General features: G+C 42.9%; 1 protein-coding gene across 1 annotated transcript; it reads left to right on the plus strand.

Moving 5' to 3' along the window:
* The first annotated feature begins 6,927 nt into the window (after positions 1–6,927).
* LOC136465732 (uncharacterized) lies at positions 6,928–8,744 on the plus strand. Its single transcript, XM_066464351.1, has 4 exons — positions 6,928–7,026; positions 7,155–7,457; positions 7,545–7,645; positions 7,898–8,744. The coding sequence occupies exons 1-4, from the start codon at positions 6,928–6,930 to the stop codon at positions 8,742–8,744; spliced, it is 1,350 nt and encodes a 449-aa protein (XP_066320448.1).
* The last annotated feature ends 13,359 nt before the right edge of the window (positions 8,745–22,103 follow it).

A 22,103-nucleotide genomic window follows, 5' to 3' on the forward strand; every position in this document is an offset into this window, starting at 1 on the left:
TTGGCTACTTGTTTGGGCCATGACATCTATGTTGGAGTTGTTATGTTTGTTGGCAACTTGTGTGGACCATGTGTTCTATGTTCGAACTGTTATGTATGGAACTTCTGAGTGGAACTTGTCTTACCTATGTTAAAATGTTGTATATTAACAGCCATTAGAGTATCTTGGCGCCATATACATTAACGTCGAGCTCTGGTTTCGCAGAGCTCGCGGCACCTGCTTTGTCGGTGTGAAACCAAGGAAAGCCGAGCTAAGTTATCTCGGCGTGCTAGAACTTGAGGCCTAGAGCCAATTCCTTATTGAGTAAGGTGTGCTCGCGGCGCCGACATGGCCGACCTCGGTGTTAAGTCAAACGATGCAGAGGCCCATACCTAAGCGTTGCCCGAGTTAATGCCGAGGCTGGGCCCGCAAACTTGGTGGGGGCTAAGGAAACGCCGAGGCCCATGTATCAGCGTGGCTCGACTGTACGCCAAGGTCAGGCCACTATTAACACGCCGTTGGGCTGGGCCCAAACCTCAGCGCACAACGATTCAACGCCGAGGCCTAGTCACGGCAATGGGCCCACAAAGGTCGATGTTGGATGAGGGAACGCGTAGGCCCATATCTCGGCATGGCCCGACTCAACGCCGAGGTCTGGCAACTATTGCCACTCTGCTGGGCTCAAACCTCGATGTGCAATGATTCAACGTCGAGGCCCAATATAAAAGAGGCGGCTGGTCGCTTCCGAGGCCCCCCTTCCACGTGCAGCCACTCAACGCTGAGTAGTTAAAGCTCGGCGTGAGACTAACGTACGTCGAGATCCAAAAACCAAGGTAAATGCCTTATCGGTACCCTCAGTGTGTGTCGACTCAACGCTGTAACCCAATCTAAAAAAGTCACCTGGTCACTTCCGAGGACCCCCTGCCTCATTCCATTCGACATCGCGCGGTGCCTAGGGTTTGGGGTGTGCCGTCAGTCCCACTCCCCAGCCATCAGCCACGCCGCTAGCCACCCCGCTCCGTCGTCAGTGGCGCACCCCCGCCCAACTCCACCGCCGACAGGTCCCCCATCAGTGGTGCACCCCCAATCGACTCCGTAGCCAACAGCCCCGCCGCCCCGCCCTGCTCTGCCGTTCCTCTTTGGCTCCCTCCGTACCTGATCCAGCAGTTTGTCGTCATCGCCATTGGCCTCCACGGATCCACCTCTTCGCTGTTCCCACTACACCACAACACCATATAACCGTCAGACATCTGACGCTAAAACTTTTTTTATCGATGGATGATCTGACGCTAAAGATAGCTCACGGACCATCTGACGCTAAATCCACATTTAGCGATTCAATGTCTATCGCTATAGGTATTCATTTTTAACATTTAACGATCTGTCGCTAATATCATGTACACCGTCAGTCAGTCTGACGCCAAAAATAAATGGGCCCCACCTAGCTCACGCGCCCACTTCTCGCGCATCCAGCTCCCACGCAAAAATTGGCCTAGCCCACAAGTCAGAAACCCTAGACCCTTCTGTTCCCCCAAATCCCAAATCCAGGAGCGGTGACCTGCCCGCGTCGCCGCCCTCTCCCACCAAATCGTGCCCGCCCACCCCAAATCTCGTGCCCGCCACCGCTCAGCTCCCTCCCAAATCCTAGCTCGCCCCGTCCCCAATCTGCTGCTTGTAATCTCCTACCCACCGCTGCCCTCCCTCCCGAATCCCAGCCTTCCGCTCGCTCACCTCGTCGCGCCCCCAAGCTCCCGCTCGCCTGCCCCCTCTGTTCGGTTTGGGTGGGAGCTGAGCGGTGGCGGGCTTGGGATGCGGAGGCGTGGGCTCGAGATGCGTCAACGGCTCGGGTCTTAGATGCGGCAACAGCGCGGATCCGAGCAGCGGCAGCCGGTGGAGGTCCGGGATGCGGCGGCTGTAGTTTCCACAAGGGCCAAGGAGGCAGCAGCGGTGTGGCTCGGGAGGCGCGCAGCCACGAGATGCGGCAGCGGTGCGGGCCACGTGCTCGCCGACGTGGATTGCGGAGCTGACGCTCCTCGCTACGGAGCTCAGGCGGCTGCAGCACGCCGCTATCAGGATCAAGTCCAAGACCAAGGTGGGCGGGGCCGGGCTCACGCGTGAGGTCGTGGAGAAGATTAAGGAGAAATGGAAGACAGAGGAGGTGGTCAGGGTCAAGGTCTCCGGCACGCCGGCGCTCAATATGCGCCTCTTCCACGAAATACTCGAGGTTCATTCTGATTCTGCAACAATTGTACCCTTTTATCAACCTAGCTTGTATATTGGTTGCTCTATAGAAAATTGTACCGATAGATACTTGAAAGTATATGACAACTTGTTCTACTTGCATAGTCATAGCCTGCATTGTTACCTAGGCAGTCTATAATTTCTGTAGTGTGGTTTTAGCATTTCTTTGATAGTACACAATAGGATTGTACACCTTTGCACACTAAGAAGGAGAAGAACATGTTAATGTGTCTTGAAACAAATCCAGAACTGATTTACTATTGTCTGTATAATTTGCAACAAATGCTAAGCAGTGAACTAGAATCATGAGTCTACTCTACCTATCTATTTGTCTGAACTCTATGCTATCTGTTACTCTGTTAGCTCCATCAGCCCAAGGCCTAAACTGCTCCCTGTTGAAATATGTGTTTGTCACTATGTAGTTGTACCCAATTGTTCATTAGTTTCCCTGAGTTAGGTTGTTGAAGTAGAATACCACATAGCTCGTAACTCAGTTACTCTCAGCGAGGGACAGGATACCAATGAGTTGCATCTTGTCAGTGCTTGAAAACTCTATACAATTGATGTTTATGATGTTAATTATCAAGTTCTATCATTCCACTTATTATGGTTCTTTCCCATTGTAGAATTGACTTGAAAATGAGTGCTACATTCTATTTCTATTATTAAGTTCAGTTGAGAAAAGATACTAGCAAAATCGTATTAAGTGCAGGTAATATCATGGAATATCTGGATACAACTACTACAGTATATTCAGTGTGAGAGTATGGCTGAAGATATTAAAGTAAGCAAAGAAAGTGTCTCTTGTTAGATTTGTACAATTTTGGTAGCATATGTAAATATTTGTATCCTAGTTAGAAATGTTAATTGATCACTAGCAATAGCACAATACAGATTCGAAGTCCTTCTAGGTTTTCTTTTGCAACTGTCATTTTCATCCATTTTCTGCAGCTTGAAGTTTGTATTTTATTTCTTAGTCTTACTAAATGAGCATTAATGCTACCTATGTACTAATTTGGGCTCTTGATCAATAAAAAATGTTGGTTGATTTTGCATGAAAAATTCATAGTTTCTATGAAAGATTAAATCGATGAGAATTGTGGTCCTGTGGAACATAGATTACGAACCAAAATGTTAATGTTTACATTTGGCTCCCTGTTATAGAGAACAATCTGCTACTGCTGTTTTTCTTTTCACTTATCCATTTGTTCAAGTTTTTAGGTAGGTCTTGTAGTGAACTAATGATTCATAGCTAATGTTTTTTTTCAATCCACATCAGAAATTAACAGGTGGCGTGATGCTTGCAAGGAACAAAGAATCTATAGTCTTCTACAGAGGGAAGGATTTCTTGCCCTCAGAGTGGAAGCTCACTTGTAAGTGACCAAGTTTGAATAGTCTAAGTTCACTTCGTTAGATTCTATCTTATCTTCTGGAAACATTTTTTTTATATGTGCCTCATGATGTCCAAAATACGTCAAGAACTTATATTTTCCCCCAAAATATGGCAGAGTGCATATGCATAATTTTAGTATGACAAGTAGTTTAGGGCATGTTCTTTTCTCTTGTTGGTGTCTCTTGTTGGGTTTTCAATCTAGGCCCCCAACTGGCTTGGGACTAAAAGGCTTTGTTGTTGTCATAAGTAATATAGGGTCATGTTGCATCTAAACTTGTGTGGCTAAATTCTTGTATGCATTGTATCACTGGAAGATGCAAGTTATATGATTTGAATCAAACCAATTTCACTTTATTTATGTACAGGCACAGAAAAAGATGGAGAAAGCTGAAAGGGTACTAGGAAAGGTTGAGACAGCCCTGAGGCCAACTGAAGATTCCAGACCTGAAACAATAACAGATGAAGAGAGGTTCATGTTTCGTAAACTTGGTCTAAGGATGAACGCATTTCTGCTCCTCGGTAATTCTCTGTCTTTTTCTTTTTTGTGTTGGACTTTTGTACAGTTACTGGGAAACAGTCACTGGACACGTATGTCCTATTACATTTTTAGTCTGTTGCTACCTCAGATCGCCTCTCTTCAACCTTCATTTTTTTATTCTTAGTTGCTGATGAACAAAGATACTGAGTTGCATAGATGTTGCACGCATTGAGGTATGCACGTTTTATGAAGATGTAGGTCACATATAAAACAATTGTAGCACCTAATAAAATGTAGACTTCTCGGTTCCTAAAATAGCAGTTAGAAACGAATGGAGGTAGTAAGCCAATAACAGTGAAGGTAAGCTCAATTAACTTCTTAGATATCTTAAATTTCTTATGCTAAATTACTGTCTTTAGTGTTGGGCCTCCAAACAATATCACTACCTCTGAAATTTTTACTGCATATGTGCATTAGTAACTAAGATATAAGTTGATTCGTAGTAGCTGCTACAGCTATCAGTCAAGCGATATTTGGAAGGCAATTACTACATTCTGTTAGAGATAATGGAATAGATACAACTATGACCTGTAGCTGAAATAAGAAACCTGCAGTAGGAGAAATGAAAATTACCGCTAGGTTTTTTCTCCTAAGTGGTTGGAAACAGGGGTGGAGCTCAGTGGAGGCCATATTGGGCTCCGGCCCCTGCTTGCCTGCGACCAAACTGAAGGCCTAGCTGAGCCTGTGACCAAACTCTGCAGGGGCTAGCTATATCTCCCAGCTATTAGCTTGATAGGATTAGTAGATACTAAAAGCCTGTCACACAAGGAGTTGCATATCGTACATGTTGGAGGCAATGAATCATACGTAGTCTATCACCATGCATGCCTACCTAGCCTTTTGTACTTAGTAGGAAATTATAGTTCTCAAGTGCAGACTCTTATAAAAAATATAGTAAGTGTGCAAGTAACCTGCAGTAAGTGAACCTTTTGTTTTTTTCTCAAGTAACCTGCAGTAAGTAACCTGCACACTTACTGCAGTAAAAAATACATTAAGTGTGCAAGTGAACCTTTTGTTTTTCTTTGTTTTTCTCAAGCGCATGCCTACCATGCCTTTTCTTTGTTTTTCTCAAGTGCAAGTAACATTTAGTTCTGAACTTCAGTTTACATATGGTCATCTGTGGCTTCAATGAATCAGCATGGATTTTTTTTTCCTTTTACTGTGATGGTAGTAACTGATTATAGCTAGCCATTCAGTCATCGTGTGTATTGCTCTCCTGTGTATTGTACCATGTTAAGTGTCTTTCCCCAATCATCTCCTGTGTATTGTATCGAGTGTTGGTAATTGGTTTACTTGTATCAAGTTGAGTTCTCATTTTTGATGCAGGAGCTGAGTGAGATGAAGGACGAGGCCACCATTGATCTTCTGCAAGCCGGAGCGCATAAGGCAAGAATCTTATTTCTTCCTCTTCTCTGCAAGCCCGAGCTTCTAAGCCCGAGCTCTGCAATATGGCCTGTTGTTCCAACGCTGGATGCCTATCTCTTTTGCTAGTTAAAAAATTAAGCTTGTTTTTTCATGAGATGGTCTGGAGAAAAATTTAAGCTTTCCTCATAACAGCTCTAGGTTGTTAGCTTATGATAGCCCCTGACTTTTATTTTAGAGCATATATGAAGCTTCACTGTGAAATATTAGTGGCCCTGTGAAAAAGTCTCCTGCCGACTGTGGATCTGCATCTCAAATTTTATATTCACTCTAGAATCTCATATGAAGTGATAGTTGGTGCTGCTATCTTTAATAAATGGACTGCATCACTATGTGCGTGGTAGCTTTGTTTCTTTAAAATTTTAGCAAGAACAAGATTACAGATGCATGCAAATATCTATGGCAACGGAAAGTGGCATCAGCCACTAAGACCATTAAAATTTTGCTTGTGGGATTGTCGGCTTTGATATATAGTGTCATTTCAGCTCCTAGTATCTGTACTTTGTTTTGCTTGTGGGATGTTAAATTGAATTACCTTTGGACAAAGAATCATACATTCTGTAAATTGTTTGCAAGCCATTGCTTTTGGTTTCCACTTGACTAATTACATGGTTATTATATTTTTCGGGAAGTGTTGGGCACAAGAGTTTCTGAAAAATGGTTCTCCACACATAACCTGATGGAGTGTTGGCAAGCCATTCATGTAATCTTTTGGTGCCTGACTTTGTTGGATGGTTCAAACGGTGTGCAAGACAAGTTATATGTTATATAAGTATTGACCTCTATGATGTGTTGTATGTGTTTCTATATCTTTATGTGATGGACATTAAGCTTGAATGTGGGTTTGATATGTGCTAAATGTTTTTTCTAATTGTATTTATTTATTTTTTATATTTATAGCGTCCTGTTGAACCATCTGTCTCTATAAATACATGGGCTATTGGATGGTCTATCGGTATATGCTTGGTAACAGAGCATCTGTCGCTAAAAACTAGCAATAGACTATCTGTCGCTAAAAAAATTCAGGCCAACGGACTGTCTGACGCTAATGATTTTTAGCGACAGGACTTACAGAGTCTGCAGAGGTCTGACGCTATAACTTTTTAGCGTCAGATTGTTTATTGCTGTAGCCGCTTTTAGCGTCAGACCGTCCATCGCTAATCTTGGTGTTGTGATGTAGTGTCTTCTTCGGCTCCCTCATCGCCGGATCCGGATACTACAGGTTCGTTTCCCTTCCGTTGCTTCTACTTTTGCGGCTACTACTGTTTCGTTTACGCCTTCCACTGAACCTAACACGGCAAAGCTTCTACTTTTGCGGCAGGGACCGTGTCCACGCTTCTTGTGCTGGGCGTAGATGGTGCACACGCTGGCACTGTCATTTGCAACGTCGTCGTCTCCCCCTAAATCCAAGCAGTACGACCTGAGGCCAAAACGCGCCAAGTTTAGTGAGAAGGCAAGCCCAGATTTCGCACTCTATTATTTTCGTGGTCGATACGTGAGTCATTGCTTTTATTTACTTGTACACTGCATATAAGGTTCTGTGCTTCTGAGTCATACCCTACCTTGTCAACCCTCGCACAGATGTCTCGAGCCAACTGGACTGAACAGAGAATTAGGATCTTCCTGGATTTGGTCGTTAGAGAGAAAAACCTATTGAACTGGAATGAGAAATCACTGACAAGGTTCAGCTGGGCCAATGTGACGCCTGAGTTCAGAAGAATAACCGGGCTCGACTACGACGAGAGGAAACTGCAGAACAAACTTCATCATCTGAGAGGTAACTACTTCAAATGGATGAAACTTCAAAGACAAAGTGGTCTAGGGCGTGACAAGAGCACTGGCGGCATTACAGCTCACCCCTCCTTTTGGGAGGAAGGACGACAGGTACCTGCTTGCACCATTCCGTTGCTGTTTCCATCGTTTGTGTAGCATTTGTTAGCATCTTACAATTTCACCGTGTGACACCTGCAGGAGAACACTGAAGCTGCTGAGGACCACACGAAACCCCCGCCTTGCCTTGACCTACTGATGGTACTATTTGGTCACAACCCACGAGAGAGGGGCGAATTGATGTATGGTGGTGGACGTCGTGAGAGTACGTCATACAGTGCACAATATTTGCACGGAACCAGGAGTACGTCGAGGAGGCAGGATGTTGTGACCACCAGGCTCGGCAACCAGGGAGCAGTAGCGACATAAACGGGACCGCGTCGAGTATACAACCGCACAAGATTGATTTGCTCCAAGGTATGAACTGTGATACCTGTCCTTGCAACTTTTTTTGTAACTGCATTGGTTACCGTTCTGACCCTTTTGTCTTTTAGAATGAGCAACGTGGAGGACTCCGACAGCAACGATAGTTCAAATGATGTAACGTCAGTCATATGCAAGTTGGCGGGTGCAGCAGCCACGCTAGGAGAACTTCATGCTGCAATGTACAAGCCGGATCCGGTGGTCAATCGTCCTCTACCAATACCAAAGCTCACTGGGCGACAATGGCTTCAAAGAACTTTGGAGAACCCAAAGAGATGCCGCGCCACCTTTTGTATGTCTCCTACCGCATTCATTCGTCTACATCAAATCTTAGTTGACAACCATGGCCTGCAGGGTACACGCGAGACTGGGTCCCTTGAAACTCTAGCTATGTTTGTGTGGACTTTTGCTCACAATGAGCCTTATAGGCAGATCGAGGATAGGTTTGAGAAGGCTTTGGGCATAATCAGTGCCAAGGTTAGCCATGTGGCAGATGTTATGAAGAGTTTCGCAGATACTATTCTGGTTCCAAAGGATGATCTCTACAGTACAGTGCACGAGGATTTCATGCCATATGCACCCTTCTTTGATGGTTGCATCGGTGCGTTAGATGGGACGCACATTCCTGTTACAGTGAATGGGAATGCCAAGCTGGACTATATGAATAGAAAAGGAACCACAAGCATTAATGTATGCGCCATAGTGGATATGGATATGTGTTTCACCTTTGTCGGTGCTGGGAAGGTGGGGTCGGTTCATGACATGGAGGTGCTCAACTTCTCCTTAGCCATCATTGGCGGGGGGTTAGGGGGAGGTGGAACCCACCGCTCAAAGTGCTCATGTGGACGACTCTCTCTCCACCAATCATCGAAAAGAAGGTACATTGTGTCAAACTTGTCTGGACTGTCAATCCACTGAAAAAAGCACCTATCATGGCCCTACACAACAAGATTACAACAAAATATTAGTAACCTACTAACACGAATGAAGAAAAAAAAGAAAGTGAAAATAATTACTTACATTAAAACGACTACATGTGTAGAAGCAACGCGTCGCTGTGTCCGGATGTCTTGATTGAAAAACGTCGGCCGGGAAACCATAGTCACAGTTAGGGACAGGGAGGTCAGGAGGGACGGAGGCATCTTTTGCTAGACGCGTCGGGGTACAATTCTCTAGGATGATCCCATTTCCGCCACAACTGCTCCCGATACATGTCTTCCATCAAACAAAATAGTTGTAATTAAACACCAATCCAATGATGCTGATTAAATTAAACAAAAAATAAATACTAAAGAAAACTAAAGGTGAACCATTTGCATTACAACTAACCCTAATGCATTCAATAAACAACTAACCCTAATCCACCCATGAACAACTAACTCAGCAAAGGAAACAAAGTTAGTATACCACAATAAACATACATTTGAGGCCTAGAATCAATTAAGACATAGTTTTCTCAAATGACATCAACCAACCAATCAAAGCCTACTATCCAAAACAAAAACAACACATGCAACCGAATCTAACCGAATAAAATGAAAAAGGTCAAGGAGGACCACCTTGGGGAAGCGTCCTAAACCTCGATCTGGCCTCTCTATACCTGCATTTAGGGTTTAGGGTTCATAGGAATAGAGGGGGACACAAATGAATGCACCAAGGAAAGGGGAGAATGGAGGAGGGAGGAAGAAGGGGGCCGCGGCGCGGCCTTATGTGCCCAGACCTTGGCTTTAAGTTGGGTTGCGCCAAGGCCTATGACTCAGCGTTAACTAAGCTCACGCCGACCACTGTAGGCCCCAGTGCCACGGTGAATAATACGCCCGAAGTCAGGGCTGGCGTGGCGGAACCTCGACGTGAACTGACACTGCGCCGAGCCATAGACCATGACGTGTAAAACGCAGTGCGTTTGGTCTATTTCCAGAAAATGTTTTCCAAGGGGTTATTTGTAAAAAATGTTTTTAAAAGGATTAAAATGCAAAAATTTCACATTGGTGGTGAAGCGAAATGAGATTGGGAGAAAATCACACGGTGATGCGCCGATTTGGCTGATCGCCGTAAAGTGGCCACGAAACCCGGAGTCATGCTGCAGGTCAACTGATTAATTTGGAATAATCTGCTACTGTAAGATTGTGTCACGGTGTTACAGTCGGCCATGTCGATGTTGAATCTTGGCACGAGCTATTGAAGGATGCCACCGCGATCAACTTAGTTACCACGGTCGATGTCGAACTTGAGATCCATCTGGTTCCCTACCTGTCGTGTCAACTATCGACTAAATATCATTCGCAGTCCACCGAGGGGTATACCCATGATGGTAGATTATTTGGTAGAGGTGTGCGTGATCATGAACTAGATAATAACAGAGACACAAGACAGAAGATTTATACAAGTTCAGGCCATCAAGATGACGTAAAACCCTATCTCATGTGCTTTGTTGGTTTGTATTGATGATATATGAGATCCTAGGCGAAGCCCGGTGAAAGCTCCTTATGTGGTTTTGGTAATTGAGTGACAACCTAAGTGGACTAATTGTGTTTATGTGAGATACACATGTGATTAATCCACAGGTACATGTGTGTGAGCAACATATTCCATGAAGGTGAAAATGGCTCGGAGATGTTGCAAAGTTCACACATGTGATGATGAAGGAGCTCATTGAACATGAGACATGACATTGAGTCATGTGATCAAGGTGGAGAAGATCAAGACATTACTTGGCTTGATGGACCAGTTGCAAGCGTGAAGGGCAAGTTGGAGGCTTTGGAGCAATGGACCGCGTGGCGGTGAAGCTTGAGCAAGACTTAGCACTGATGGACGAAAGCAACGGTGAAAAGCAAGTGAAGTCAAGATCGATGAACCAATATGATCACGTGATGATATGAAGTGGATCATATCATTGTTGATCATGTTGGTGCATATGTTGCATCGACATTGGAGGAGATGGAATGGAATGCGCAAGGCAAAGGTATAACCTAGGGCATTTCATTTCACCGGTCATAGGTGTGTAGAGAAGTTGATGACCGGGTTTAGGATAGATGGTCGTACTATCAAGAGGGGCAAACTTGTTTGCATATCGGTCATCTAGTGCCACTCGAGTGATCTAACTTTGCATCGTCGCTAGGATCGAGTGGCGTGGCAAGTTGAGTGGCTAATCCTTTGACAAATGTTTGTGAAAAGCTAACACACATACACATGGTGGTGTACACTTGGTGGTGTTGGCACAATTTACAAAGGAGAAGAAGTTAGAGTTGATATGCATCAACTCGGAGAAGAAACGGAGGCGAACAGAGGTCACTGTGAGTGACCGGACGCTGGCCTTAACTAGACCGGTGCGTCCGGTCAGTGGCAGCAGTGGAGGCGCAGGCGTCGGTCTTCGACCGGACGTTGGGTCACTTCATGACCGGACGTGTGGTGGGTGCGTTCGGTCCCACTGACGTGGTAGTGCTGAGAAGAGGAGAAGGACTAGACGCTAATGCTGCGTCCGATCGTGACCGACCGAACGCGTCCGGTCGCAAATCAGAGGCTCGAGGAGCTCTCTAGAAATGACCAGACTCTGGATGGTCTACGTCCGATCGTGCAAGAGCAAACGTGTCCGATCGTCGATTGGCTATCTTGGGACCTCTCTAGAAATGACCGAACTCAGCAGTGGTGCGTCTGGTCTTGGCACTGTGCTGCGTCCGGTCATCACTGGACCGTTGAGATCAAGCAACTGAGGTTGAACGAAGGCAACTCGTGCCGTGTATCTGTTAATCGGACGCTGGCAGGGTGCGTCCAGTTGATCTGACCGGAGCATCTGGTCACCCTGAGCTGTGCCTAGTGAAGGGGTACAACGGCTCTATTTTTGTGGGGGCTATAAATAGAAGGGGGTCTTAGCCTTCAGCTAGTTGCTGAGCACACTAGAGCCTTAGTGGCTTATGTGGTGGTGCTTGGGAGCCCTCTAACTCACTCTAGCTTGATAGTGATCATCTGATTGAGTGAGTGAGCGGTTCTAGGGCGATTGCATTGTGAGGTTGCATCAAGTGGCACTAGGTGATCGAGTTGCAAGCTGGTGGTGCTTGTTACTCTTGGAGGTTGCCACCTCCTAGATGGCTTGGTGGTGGTCTCCATCGAAGCCTGCAAGAAGCTTGTGCGGTGCTCCGGAGAAGAGCTTTGTGAGGGGCATTGTGCTCGCCTCATGGGAGCCGCGAAGAGCAACTCTAGTTGAGCGTGTCATTGAGCTACCCTCACTTTCGGGGTAGGTTCTTGTGGTGCCCGACATGCGGGCTTGGCGAGTGATGCCAATTAGCCGCCAAACCACCAAGTGAGTGGTCGACACAACGGGGACGTAGCGTGTTGGCAAGCATGTGAACCTCAGGAGAAAATCATCGTGTCAATATTGTTCTTTCTGTTGGTTTGCAATCCCCTTACACAAGCTTGTGATTACTTTTATATATATTGTGCTTGTGTAGTTGCTTTTGTGATTAGTTAGCTTGTGTAGCTCACTAGTTACCTTCTTGCTTGTGTAGCACATAAGTAGCTCCCTTGCGTGACTAATTTGGTTTGTATAACCTTGTTAGTCACATTGCTTAGTTTATGTAGCTAAGTATTTGCGCTCTCTAATTTGGCATTGGTTGCCTTGTTATTGAGCATTGCTAGTAAACTTAGGAGCTTTGTGCTTTTGCTTACTAGAATTGTGTAGGAGCTCCCCGGTGTGCAAAATACTAGTGGCATAGGTTTGTGTGACCTTGCTCCTAGAATTGGATAGGTGAGCTCTAGCTAGGTTGGCACCTTAGTTGCTTAATTAGGATCTTTGCAAGGTGCTAGAGAATATAGATAGATGGGTATAGTCTTGGCTAGACCGATAGTTTTAATTCTGCACTTATTTCGGTTAGCCGGCGCGATAAATTTTAGAAAAGACTATTCACCCCCCCCCTCTAGTCCGCCATCTCGACCCAACAAGTCGTATCGGACCAAGGTCTCTCAGTTGGGATCTTCACCGACCCGAGAGGATGGTAACTTATGGGCTAGATGTTGATTGTCCATATATTTTTTATGGCACACACTTTGCACGATGGAAAAATTGGATGATATGCAATTTTAAGTTTATTTGCCCTCAAATGTAGTGGATGGTAGATGTAGGCTTTTCTCATGTGTTGGATGAAAATAATCTAACTCAAGCACAAGAGAAATACCTAGATCTCGACACCCAAGCTATTGACATCATGTATAGATATTTGGATGATAGCATATTTGGAAAGATCATTGACATGAAGACCGCCTATGAGATTTGGAGTTATCTCAATGAGAAGTATGGGACGGTATCCGATGATGATGATGAGCCCAAGAAGGAACGCATGAGTGTGTTGAGCATGACCACGATTTGGTGATTGTGGAAGATTGCTCCACCTCATGGTCAAGTGATGATGATGATGATCATACCACAAGATCACTTGACAAGATTGATGATGATGCTACAAGTGATGCCAATGATGATGCTACTCTATGCACACTTGATGATGATAATGATGGATCATGCTCGGGCTATGAGAGTGTTGTTTCTTTAAGCTCTCCAACTACATCACATTGCTTCATGTCACAAGGTGACACTAAGGTATCTAATGCAAATGTGATTGATCTTGATTCATATGAGGAGCTTCTAGATAGATATAGTTGCATGATCAAAGCTTTAGAAAAAGAGATGGCTAAAACTAAAAAATTGAAAAATGAAAACTCTTTTCTAAAGAACACATGTGAACAACAAAAGCATCTACTTTATGTTACTACTTGTTCACATGAGGAGGTAAAATTGGCTCATGAGGAACTTAGTGTTGCTTATGGTAATTTGATACAAGACCATGCTTTTCTCACTAAGGAAATCTCAAATGAAAAATCTAAAACTAGTGAGAGCTCATTACATGGGTCAATTGATCAATCACATGTTGCTAACCCTTGTGATGAAGACAAAAAGCATGTATCCACCTCTTGTGATGATTTATTAGAAATGCCATGCTCTTCACATATAGATGCTTGTTCTACTTCTATGTCTTGTGAGACTAACCTTTTGAAGGAGAACAATGAGCTAAAAAATGAAGTAAAGAATTTGCGTAACAAGTTAGAGAGGTGCTATAACTCAAAAATCACCTTTGAGCACATGTTGAAGACTCAAAGAAACTATGGTGATAAGTGTGGCCTTGGTGTCAAGAAAAAGATGACAAAGGGCAAAAGAAAGAGAGAAAGAAAGATGAAGAAGCTACAACAAAGAAAGCTCTCTCATACCATGTGCTACCGGTGTCATGAAGCGGGACACCTTGCAAAAGGTTGCCCTAACATTGAGAAGCTCAAGAAGATGAAGGAAGAAGAGAGGCTAAAGCATGTGAAGTGCTTCAAGTGCCGTACTTGGGGTCATCTCACCTCGATGTGCCCAACCAAGCAATTGGTGAAGCAACAAGTGAAGCCTCAACCAAAGCCACAAGTTGAGCAAGAAAACACACCCCAAGAGCAAATCAAGATCAATCATGATGGTAGTGATTTGATGATAAAGAAGAAGAAAACTAGAAGGGGTGAAAAGCAAGATAGAGAGCAATGCGTCCAAGGATCAATCAAGATGCAAAGCAAATGAGCAAGAACAAAGAAGAGAAAATAGAGAAGATTGCTCATATGAGATGCTATAGTTGTGACACATTGGGCCACCTAGCTTTGGGTTGTCCAAACAAGCTTGAGAAGAAGGCTCAAACAAACAAGGAGAAGCAAGACAATGAGAAGTACAACATGAGCAAGGAAGAAAAGGCTCAAGCAAAGAGAAAGTGTTACTCATGCCAGGAAAGGAGACACATGGCTCATTCATGTCCCCTAGGTAAAAATTCTAAGTCCATTTCAATTGATGATCATGATATGCTTAGAAAGGATGGCAATGGTACCTCATTGGTTGCAATTGCAAAATATCTCGTTATTTATACTAAGGCTATGCCTAAGTATGTTGCACCTAACTTGAGAGGACCCAAACTAGTTGGGTACCATCAAAAAGTGGATGAATTATTATAGGTACCATCGGTATTGGAGATTTGATTCAATTGATTTCATATTGATCATCATATATTGAGTCAAGTTATGAAGCTTAGTGCAATCCTATCCCAATGCCAAGCCAAGAATTGTGAAGTCCAGAAGTACTACAACATACAAGTGTCAAATTCAAGTTGTTGGTGATTCATTGGATATATTAGATGACTTGCAAATATTTGAGTTGAAGCTTGCTAGTTGGATGATCATGAGCTAACCAAGGTATATCTCCTATTGATCATTTCATTTGGGTGCATATGAGTTGATTGAATTGGATAAATATGCAATGTCGCTTGATATAAGATGATTGAATTGATAATTGCTTAGTAATCAAGTTTTAATTGATTTGTGTTGGATAAATTCATAAGATAACTTTTAGTGAATGGGTTGAATGGATTTATGTCTTGTGAAAGTATTCAAACAAGTAGATTTTAAGTTTGATTCACATTTGATGAAGTAGAGCTCAAGTGATTGAAATATGTCCTATTGCAAAATCTGAGTGAGATGTGATCTTAGTCATGTTTAAGTGATCAAAACTTATTGGATTGGAATGAAAATTGGTGTACATATTCTAGACATATGGTATGAGATGCTGTAGAAATTTCATGAGATTTGGATAATAGATGCTTCAATTTTAGAGTAGATCTTGTCAGCTATAGTGCAGCAGTTTTCAGCATGTAGCAGTGGTGAAATCTGGTAGCAATCTAGAAGTCAAATGAAGCTCAAATTTTTACAGCTGCTAGATAACTTAGTGAATCACATCCCCACCAAATTTCGTGGTATTTGGATTTGTACTTTGGGAGATATTCATTTTTCTTTGAAGAGTACAAAATCTGCCAGAAAATTGATAAATATTGGATTGATCTAGAGTCACTTTGTTTGAAAGGTCCTCAAGTTGGAAACATGTTTATAAGTAATTGAGGCACCTAAGTTTGGTTTTGAGATAATCTAGAAGCATGACAAGTAAGGAGTACAAGGGAATTTGATTGTGGAGTGTACTTTGCACACTTTTGGTACTCAAATTGGAAGATCAAGATCAAACTCAAGATGGAGATGAAGTTTAAGTTCTAAGTGATGATTGGAGATCATTTGGAAGAAAAAAAAGTCTTAAATAAGTAGAAAGAAAATGACTTAAAGAAGGAATCAAGGTTACTCATCAAATTAATTCCATCACTTAAGTCAATCAACAAATTCATTTCAAGTGAGTGTCAAGAATGATTCTTGAAGAGATGTCACTTTTCCCTAGTGAAGGGGCTTGCCACCTATGTGTAGGTAAACCAAGTATGGTACTTGAAAGGCTAACATGGAAGTGGTGATCTCAAGGACATTTGAGATGCTTAGTTGAAGCAATCTAAAGGGTTGATCAAGAAAAGCAAGCAACACCCAAAAAGAGAGCTAATCATGATATTTTAAGTGGTATTCTCACATTGATGCTCTCATGCAAGCATTGATCAAAGAATGAAGCAAGCCAACCACAACAAGAAAGTGCACTTGATCATAAGTGGTATTCATTTCATATGGGTGAAGAATGGAATTCAAAATGGTATCTATTGGTCTTCACCAAGCTTATAATTGGACTTCACATTGCTATTGGAGTAATAAATTAGAATCTATGTGACTATCCTCTACTCTAACATAGCAAATGTATCATTGTAATGTGTATGATCATTTCATCCCTTACTAGTATGCGGTTAGTGCATATAGTTCATGTTTCATAGGATCATGCATAACAAATGAAAGTTTTAAATTCATAGCCTACCACTATTGCTCGAATGATTAGTTGATCTAGTGGTTAGTATATGAATTTGTTCATGAGCTAATGAACCCAAGTACTTGATTTAATTTGGATTGCTAACAAGTGACAAGTACAACATTGGCAAGATAACCCTTGTAAGAGGTGTGAAGAAGCTTGTCATTGGTTCAAACCGGACTTGGAAGCTTAGTCAAATCAATTTAGTTCAAGTCAACCATAGAAGCTCATGATAGTGATAAGAGTACAAATACAAGACAACAATGCAAATAGATATCTAGTTTGTTTGTTTCAAGTGGTATCTAGACTCAAGTATTTCATCAAGAATTCACAAGTGATGTCTAGATCAACTCACAAGTGATATCCAATAAGTGGTACTTATGAAGATAGCAAATGTTCATGAAATGGTTTTTATTAATAAATCCTACAAGTGGTTCCATACTAGAAAATTTTTTCAAGTGGTATCACATCTACACGTGGTATCAATCATGCAAGATGATGGTTCCACAAGCGATCCTCAACTTCAAGTGATCATCAAATGAAGAATGCATCCCTCACCTACAAGAGCTCAAGTTTATCAAATGGATGACCCATGCTATGACATAGGGGGAGGTGTCCCATAAATTGGTATCAAGATCAAAGATCCTATGTGTGGTATCTCAAGAAGCACTACAAATGGTACCTACAAGTGGTACCAACAAGCTACAAGTGGTACCTACAAGTTACAAGTGGTATTTATAAGTGGTGTCATTCCAACAATCAAGTGATGTCCATAAAAATGCAAGAATCAAGCCTCAACCATCTACCCCAAATGCAAACCTTTACATCAATAACAAGCACACCTTTTATGGAAATTAATGACAAAGGGGGAGAGATTGTACAAAGATATAAAAGCTTTGGGAGAGATTGAGATAAAGAAGTAGAGGTTGGACATGGACAAAGAGGGAGCAACATTAAAGAAAAAAGAGATGGATCAAAATTCTTGAACAAGAGAAGCACACAAGTAGGGGGATCAAACTCATGAACTTTGATTGGTTGTATTTGATATGTGCATAGTCATGTGCATGCTTGCATTGCATAATATTTTTTTATATGCATGCTTGTGTGGTGTATGCTAGTTGTAGAACTTGAATGATGATTTGATAACTAGCATGCACAGGATGGAAGCTAGACTTGTATTTTTACATGTGGTACTAGAAACTTAATTATAATGTTGATCTCACGAGGTTTCTAGTATTTTTATTGTCTAGCTACTTATGGTGCTAAGGATGAACTTAAAGGTGCAACTCTGATTGGTATCACACTTCAAAGGTTTATTCTGTACACCATAGCATCATTTGGTAGTAATTACTCTCCCACAATTCCAATCTATGCATATATGCGAGCTTCAAACCAAACACTCTAGCATATATGTAGGGGGAGCTAATACTGCCATTTCGGGTTTGTGGTACTTGTCCAAAATTATTTACACATGGTAAAATTGCTTGGGCAAGTAACATGAATCCAAAAGAGCTTAATTTCCATATCTTTGTAGAGTTGTCATCAATTACCAAAAAGGGGGAGATTAAAAGGTCCTTGTGTGGTTTTGTTAATTGAGTGACAACCTAGGTGGACTAATTGTGTTTATGTGAGATACATAGGTGATTAGTCCACATATACATGTGTGTGAGTAACATATGCCATGAAGGTGAAAATGGCTCGGAGATGTTGCAAAGTTCACACATGTGATGATGAAGGAGCTCATTGAACATGAGACATGACATTGAGTCATGTGATCAAGGTGGAGAAGATCAAGACATGACTTGGCTTGATGGACCGGTTGCAAGGGTGAAGGGCAAGTCGGAGGCTTTGGAGCAATGGACCGTGTGGCGGTGAAGCTTGAGAAAGACTTGGCGTCGATGGACAAAGGCATTGGTGAAAAGCAAGTGAAGTCAAGATCGATGAACCAATATGATCATGTGATGATATGAAGTGGATCATATCATTGTTGATCGTGTTGGTGCATATGTTGCATTGACATTGGAGGAGATGGAATGGAATGTGCAAGGCAAAGGTATAACCTAGGGCATTTCATTTCACCGGTCATAGGTGTGTAGAGGAGTTGATGACCGGGTTTAGGATAGATGACCGTACTATCAAGAGGGGCAAACTTGTTTGCATATCGGTCATCTAGTGCCACTCGAGTGATCTAACTTTGCATTGTCGCTAGGATCAAGTGGAGTGGCAAGTTGAGTGGCTAATCCTTTGACAAATGTTTGTGAAAAGCTAACACACATACATATGGTGGTGTACACTTGGTGGTGTTGGCACAATTTACAAAGGAGAAGAAGTTGGAGTTGATATGGATCAACTCGGTGAAGAAATAGAGGCGAACGGAGGTCACTGTGAGTGATCGGACGCTAGCCTTAACTAGACTGGCGTGTCTAGTCAGTGGCAGTAGTGGAGGCGTAGGCATTGGTCTTCGACCGGACGCTGGGTCACTTCGTGACCAGACCGTGTGGTGGGTACGTCCGGTCCTAGCTGACGTGGCAGCACTGAGAAGAGGAGAAGGACCGGACGTTGATGCTGCGTCTAATCGTGACCTGACCAGACGTGTTCGGTCAGAAATCAGAGGTTCGGGGAGCTCTCTGAAAATGACCGGACTCTGGATGGTCTGCGTCCGGTCGTGCAGGAGCGGACGCGTCCGGTCATCAATTGGCTCTCTCGGGACCTCTCTGGAAACGACCGGACTCAGCAGTGGTGCGTTCGGTCTTGGCACTGTCCTACGTTCGGTCATCACTTGCCTGTTGAGATCAAGCGACTGAGGTTGAACGGAGGCGACACGTGTCGTGTATCCATTGATTGAACGCTGGTAGGGTGCGTTCGGTCGATCTGACCGGAGCGTCCGGTCACCCCGAGCTATGCCCAAGGAAGAGGTACAACAGCTCTATTTTCATGGGGGCTATAAATAGAAGGGGGTCTCGGCCTTGGGCTAGTTGCTGAGCACACTAGAGCCTTAGTGGATTATGTGGTGGTGCTTGGGAGCCCTCTAAGTCACTCTAGCTTGATAGTGATCATCTGATTAAGTGAGTGAGCGATTCTAGTGCGATTGCATCGTGAGGTTGCATCGAGTGGCACTAGGTGATCGAGTTGTAAGCCGGTGGTGCTTGTTACTCTAGGAGGTTGCCACCTCCTAGATGGCTTGGTGGTGGTCTCCATTGAAGCCTGCAAGAAGCTTGTGCGGTGCTCCAGGAGAAGAGCCTTGTGAGGGGCATTATGCTCACCCCGCGGGAGCCGCGAAGAGCAACTCTAGTTGAGCATGTCATTGAGCTACCCTCACTTTTGGGGTAGGTTCTTGCGGTGCAGACGTGCGGGCTTGGCGGGTGATGCCAATTAGCTATCGAACCACCAAGTGAGTGGTCGACACAACGGGGACGTAGCGTGTTGGCAAGCACGTGAATCTCGAAAGAAAATCACCGTGTCAACATTGTTCTTCCTGTTGGTTTGCATTCCCCTTACACAAGCTTGTGATTACTTTTATATACATTGTGCTTGTGTAGTTGCTTTTGTGATTAGTTAGCTTGTGTAGCTTACTAGTTACCTTCTTGCTTGTGTAGCATAGAAGTAGCTCCCTTGCATGACTAATTTGGTTTGTGTAACCTTGTTAGTCACATTGCTTAGTTTGTGTAGCTAAGTATTTGCGCTCTCTGATTTGGCATTAGGTTACAGTTGTTATTGAGCATTGCTAGTAAGCTTAGGAGCTTTGTGCTTTTGCTTACTAGAATTGTGTAGGAGCTCCCCGATGTGCAAAATATTAGTGGTATAGGTTTGTGTGACCTTGCTCTTAGAATTGGATAGGTCATCTCTAGCTAGCTTGGCACCTTAGTTGCTTAATTAGGATCTTTACAAGGTGCTAGAGAACATAGATAGTGGGGTGTAGTCTTGGCTAGACCGATAGTTTTAATTATGCACTTATTTCGGTTAGCCGACGCGATAAATTTTAGAAAGGACTATTCACCCTCCTCTAGTCCGCCATCTTGACCCAACACTCGGGATTTGTATCTAGGTCTAGATGACCATCGCGACTAGGGAACTCCTACCCCTCCTTATATACTCTGGAGGGGTAGGGTTACAAGCAAAGTATTCTAGTCAGGCTATGTAGTAGGTATTCTATTTGGATTACAACATCTATAAGAGTCATAACAAATCATATCTTTAAGATATCTTCTAGATGTCGTGTGGATGCACAGTCGACCAGTGCCGTGCGCCGCATGCCTTGATCTTGTGGACTGGACCACTTCTGATAGTGCGGTCCATGTCCCTTGCCGTGGGTACCTAGGATTATATGTCCCACACTTCCTCAATGAAGGCATAGGACTAAAGTCGGAGCCCGAACTTCAGTGAACAAATCCTTGTCTTCATTGTGTTTTGAATTGCGACATTTGTATTTGTCTTGCTCTACTTGGTTTGTGATCTTTGGTGTGCAGGAAATCTTCTTATGACATATTCTAGAAAGCCACTGCAGCAAAGGATTGAAACTTGAGCCGAAAAAGAAGAGTTTTAAGTTTTGGTAGTGTTGGCCCGTGCATACCGGAATAGTCCAGTTTGACACACATAGAAACTGAAATTTGTATTCTTGCGTCTAATCCTTTGTTTTGCAGATGTTTAGCTCCTAGGCTTATTTAGTAATTATTGTATACTTAGTGTATTATTTCTAGAGGGCTTTATATCTCTGATTTGCAATTGCAAGAAATAAGAAATCTCTATTTTGACGGCTTCCATATTTTAATTTGTAAATATTTAGATTCTCCTATTCACCCCTCTCTATGTAATATCCTCGATCCTTTCAATGATAACTTTCCTATTTGACCATAGAACTCAACTTCTGTTAATAATTATCAATAGGCAAACTTTTCATAACAATTTCTCATCATAGCATTTCTAGCATAATTTTGTTATAATAAATCTATGAACAACGTAACTTAAGGGTTGTTTGGATCCTCTTCTCTAAACTTTAGACCTCTAAACTTTAGAGCTAAAGCTCCAAATAGATGGTCTAAAATTAGCTCTAAACTTTAGTCCACCTCACATTGGAGCTTTAGACCTCAAAAGTGATCTAAAGTGCTCTAAAGTTTTAGAGCTCTAAACTTTAGAGGTAGGGATCCAAACTATGCCCTTATACATATAAGTTTTTGTTGTTCAATTGTCTTTTGAAATTATTTATACATAACTTATTTAGCACAACTTTTTACATGATTCGATCTAGGCAAACTCCTATAGAAGAAAGATGGGTAGGTTAATATAAAAAATAAAAAAGAAAAGGAAAAATAGATTCTTCGTCTAAATGGTCTTTGAGCCTATTTACACACTGTTTAAATGACATCTAGTGATATGCCATTTTTTAATTAGCTGTTTATCGCATTTAAATGATCATTTTGCTCATTTAAATTGTCGTTCAGCCCAAATAATAGCTAAACAACTGGTGATCCATTATTTTTAGAAAAATACTAAAAAAA

This window comes from Miscanthus floridulus, chromosome 7, assembly GCF_019320115.1.
Source record: "Miscanthus floridulus cultivar M001 chromosome 7, ASM1932011v1, whole genome shotgun sequence".
In the NCBI taxonomy this organism is placed as follows: Eukaryota; Viridiplantae; Streptophyta; class Magnoliopsida; order Poales; family Poaceae; genus Miscanthus; species Miscanthus floridulus.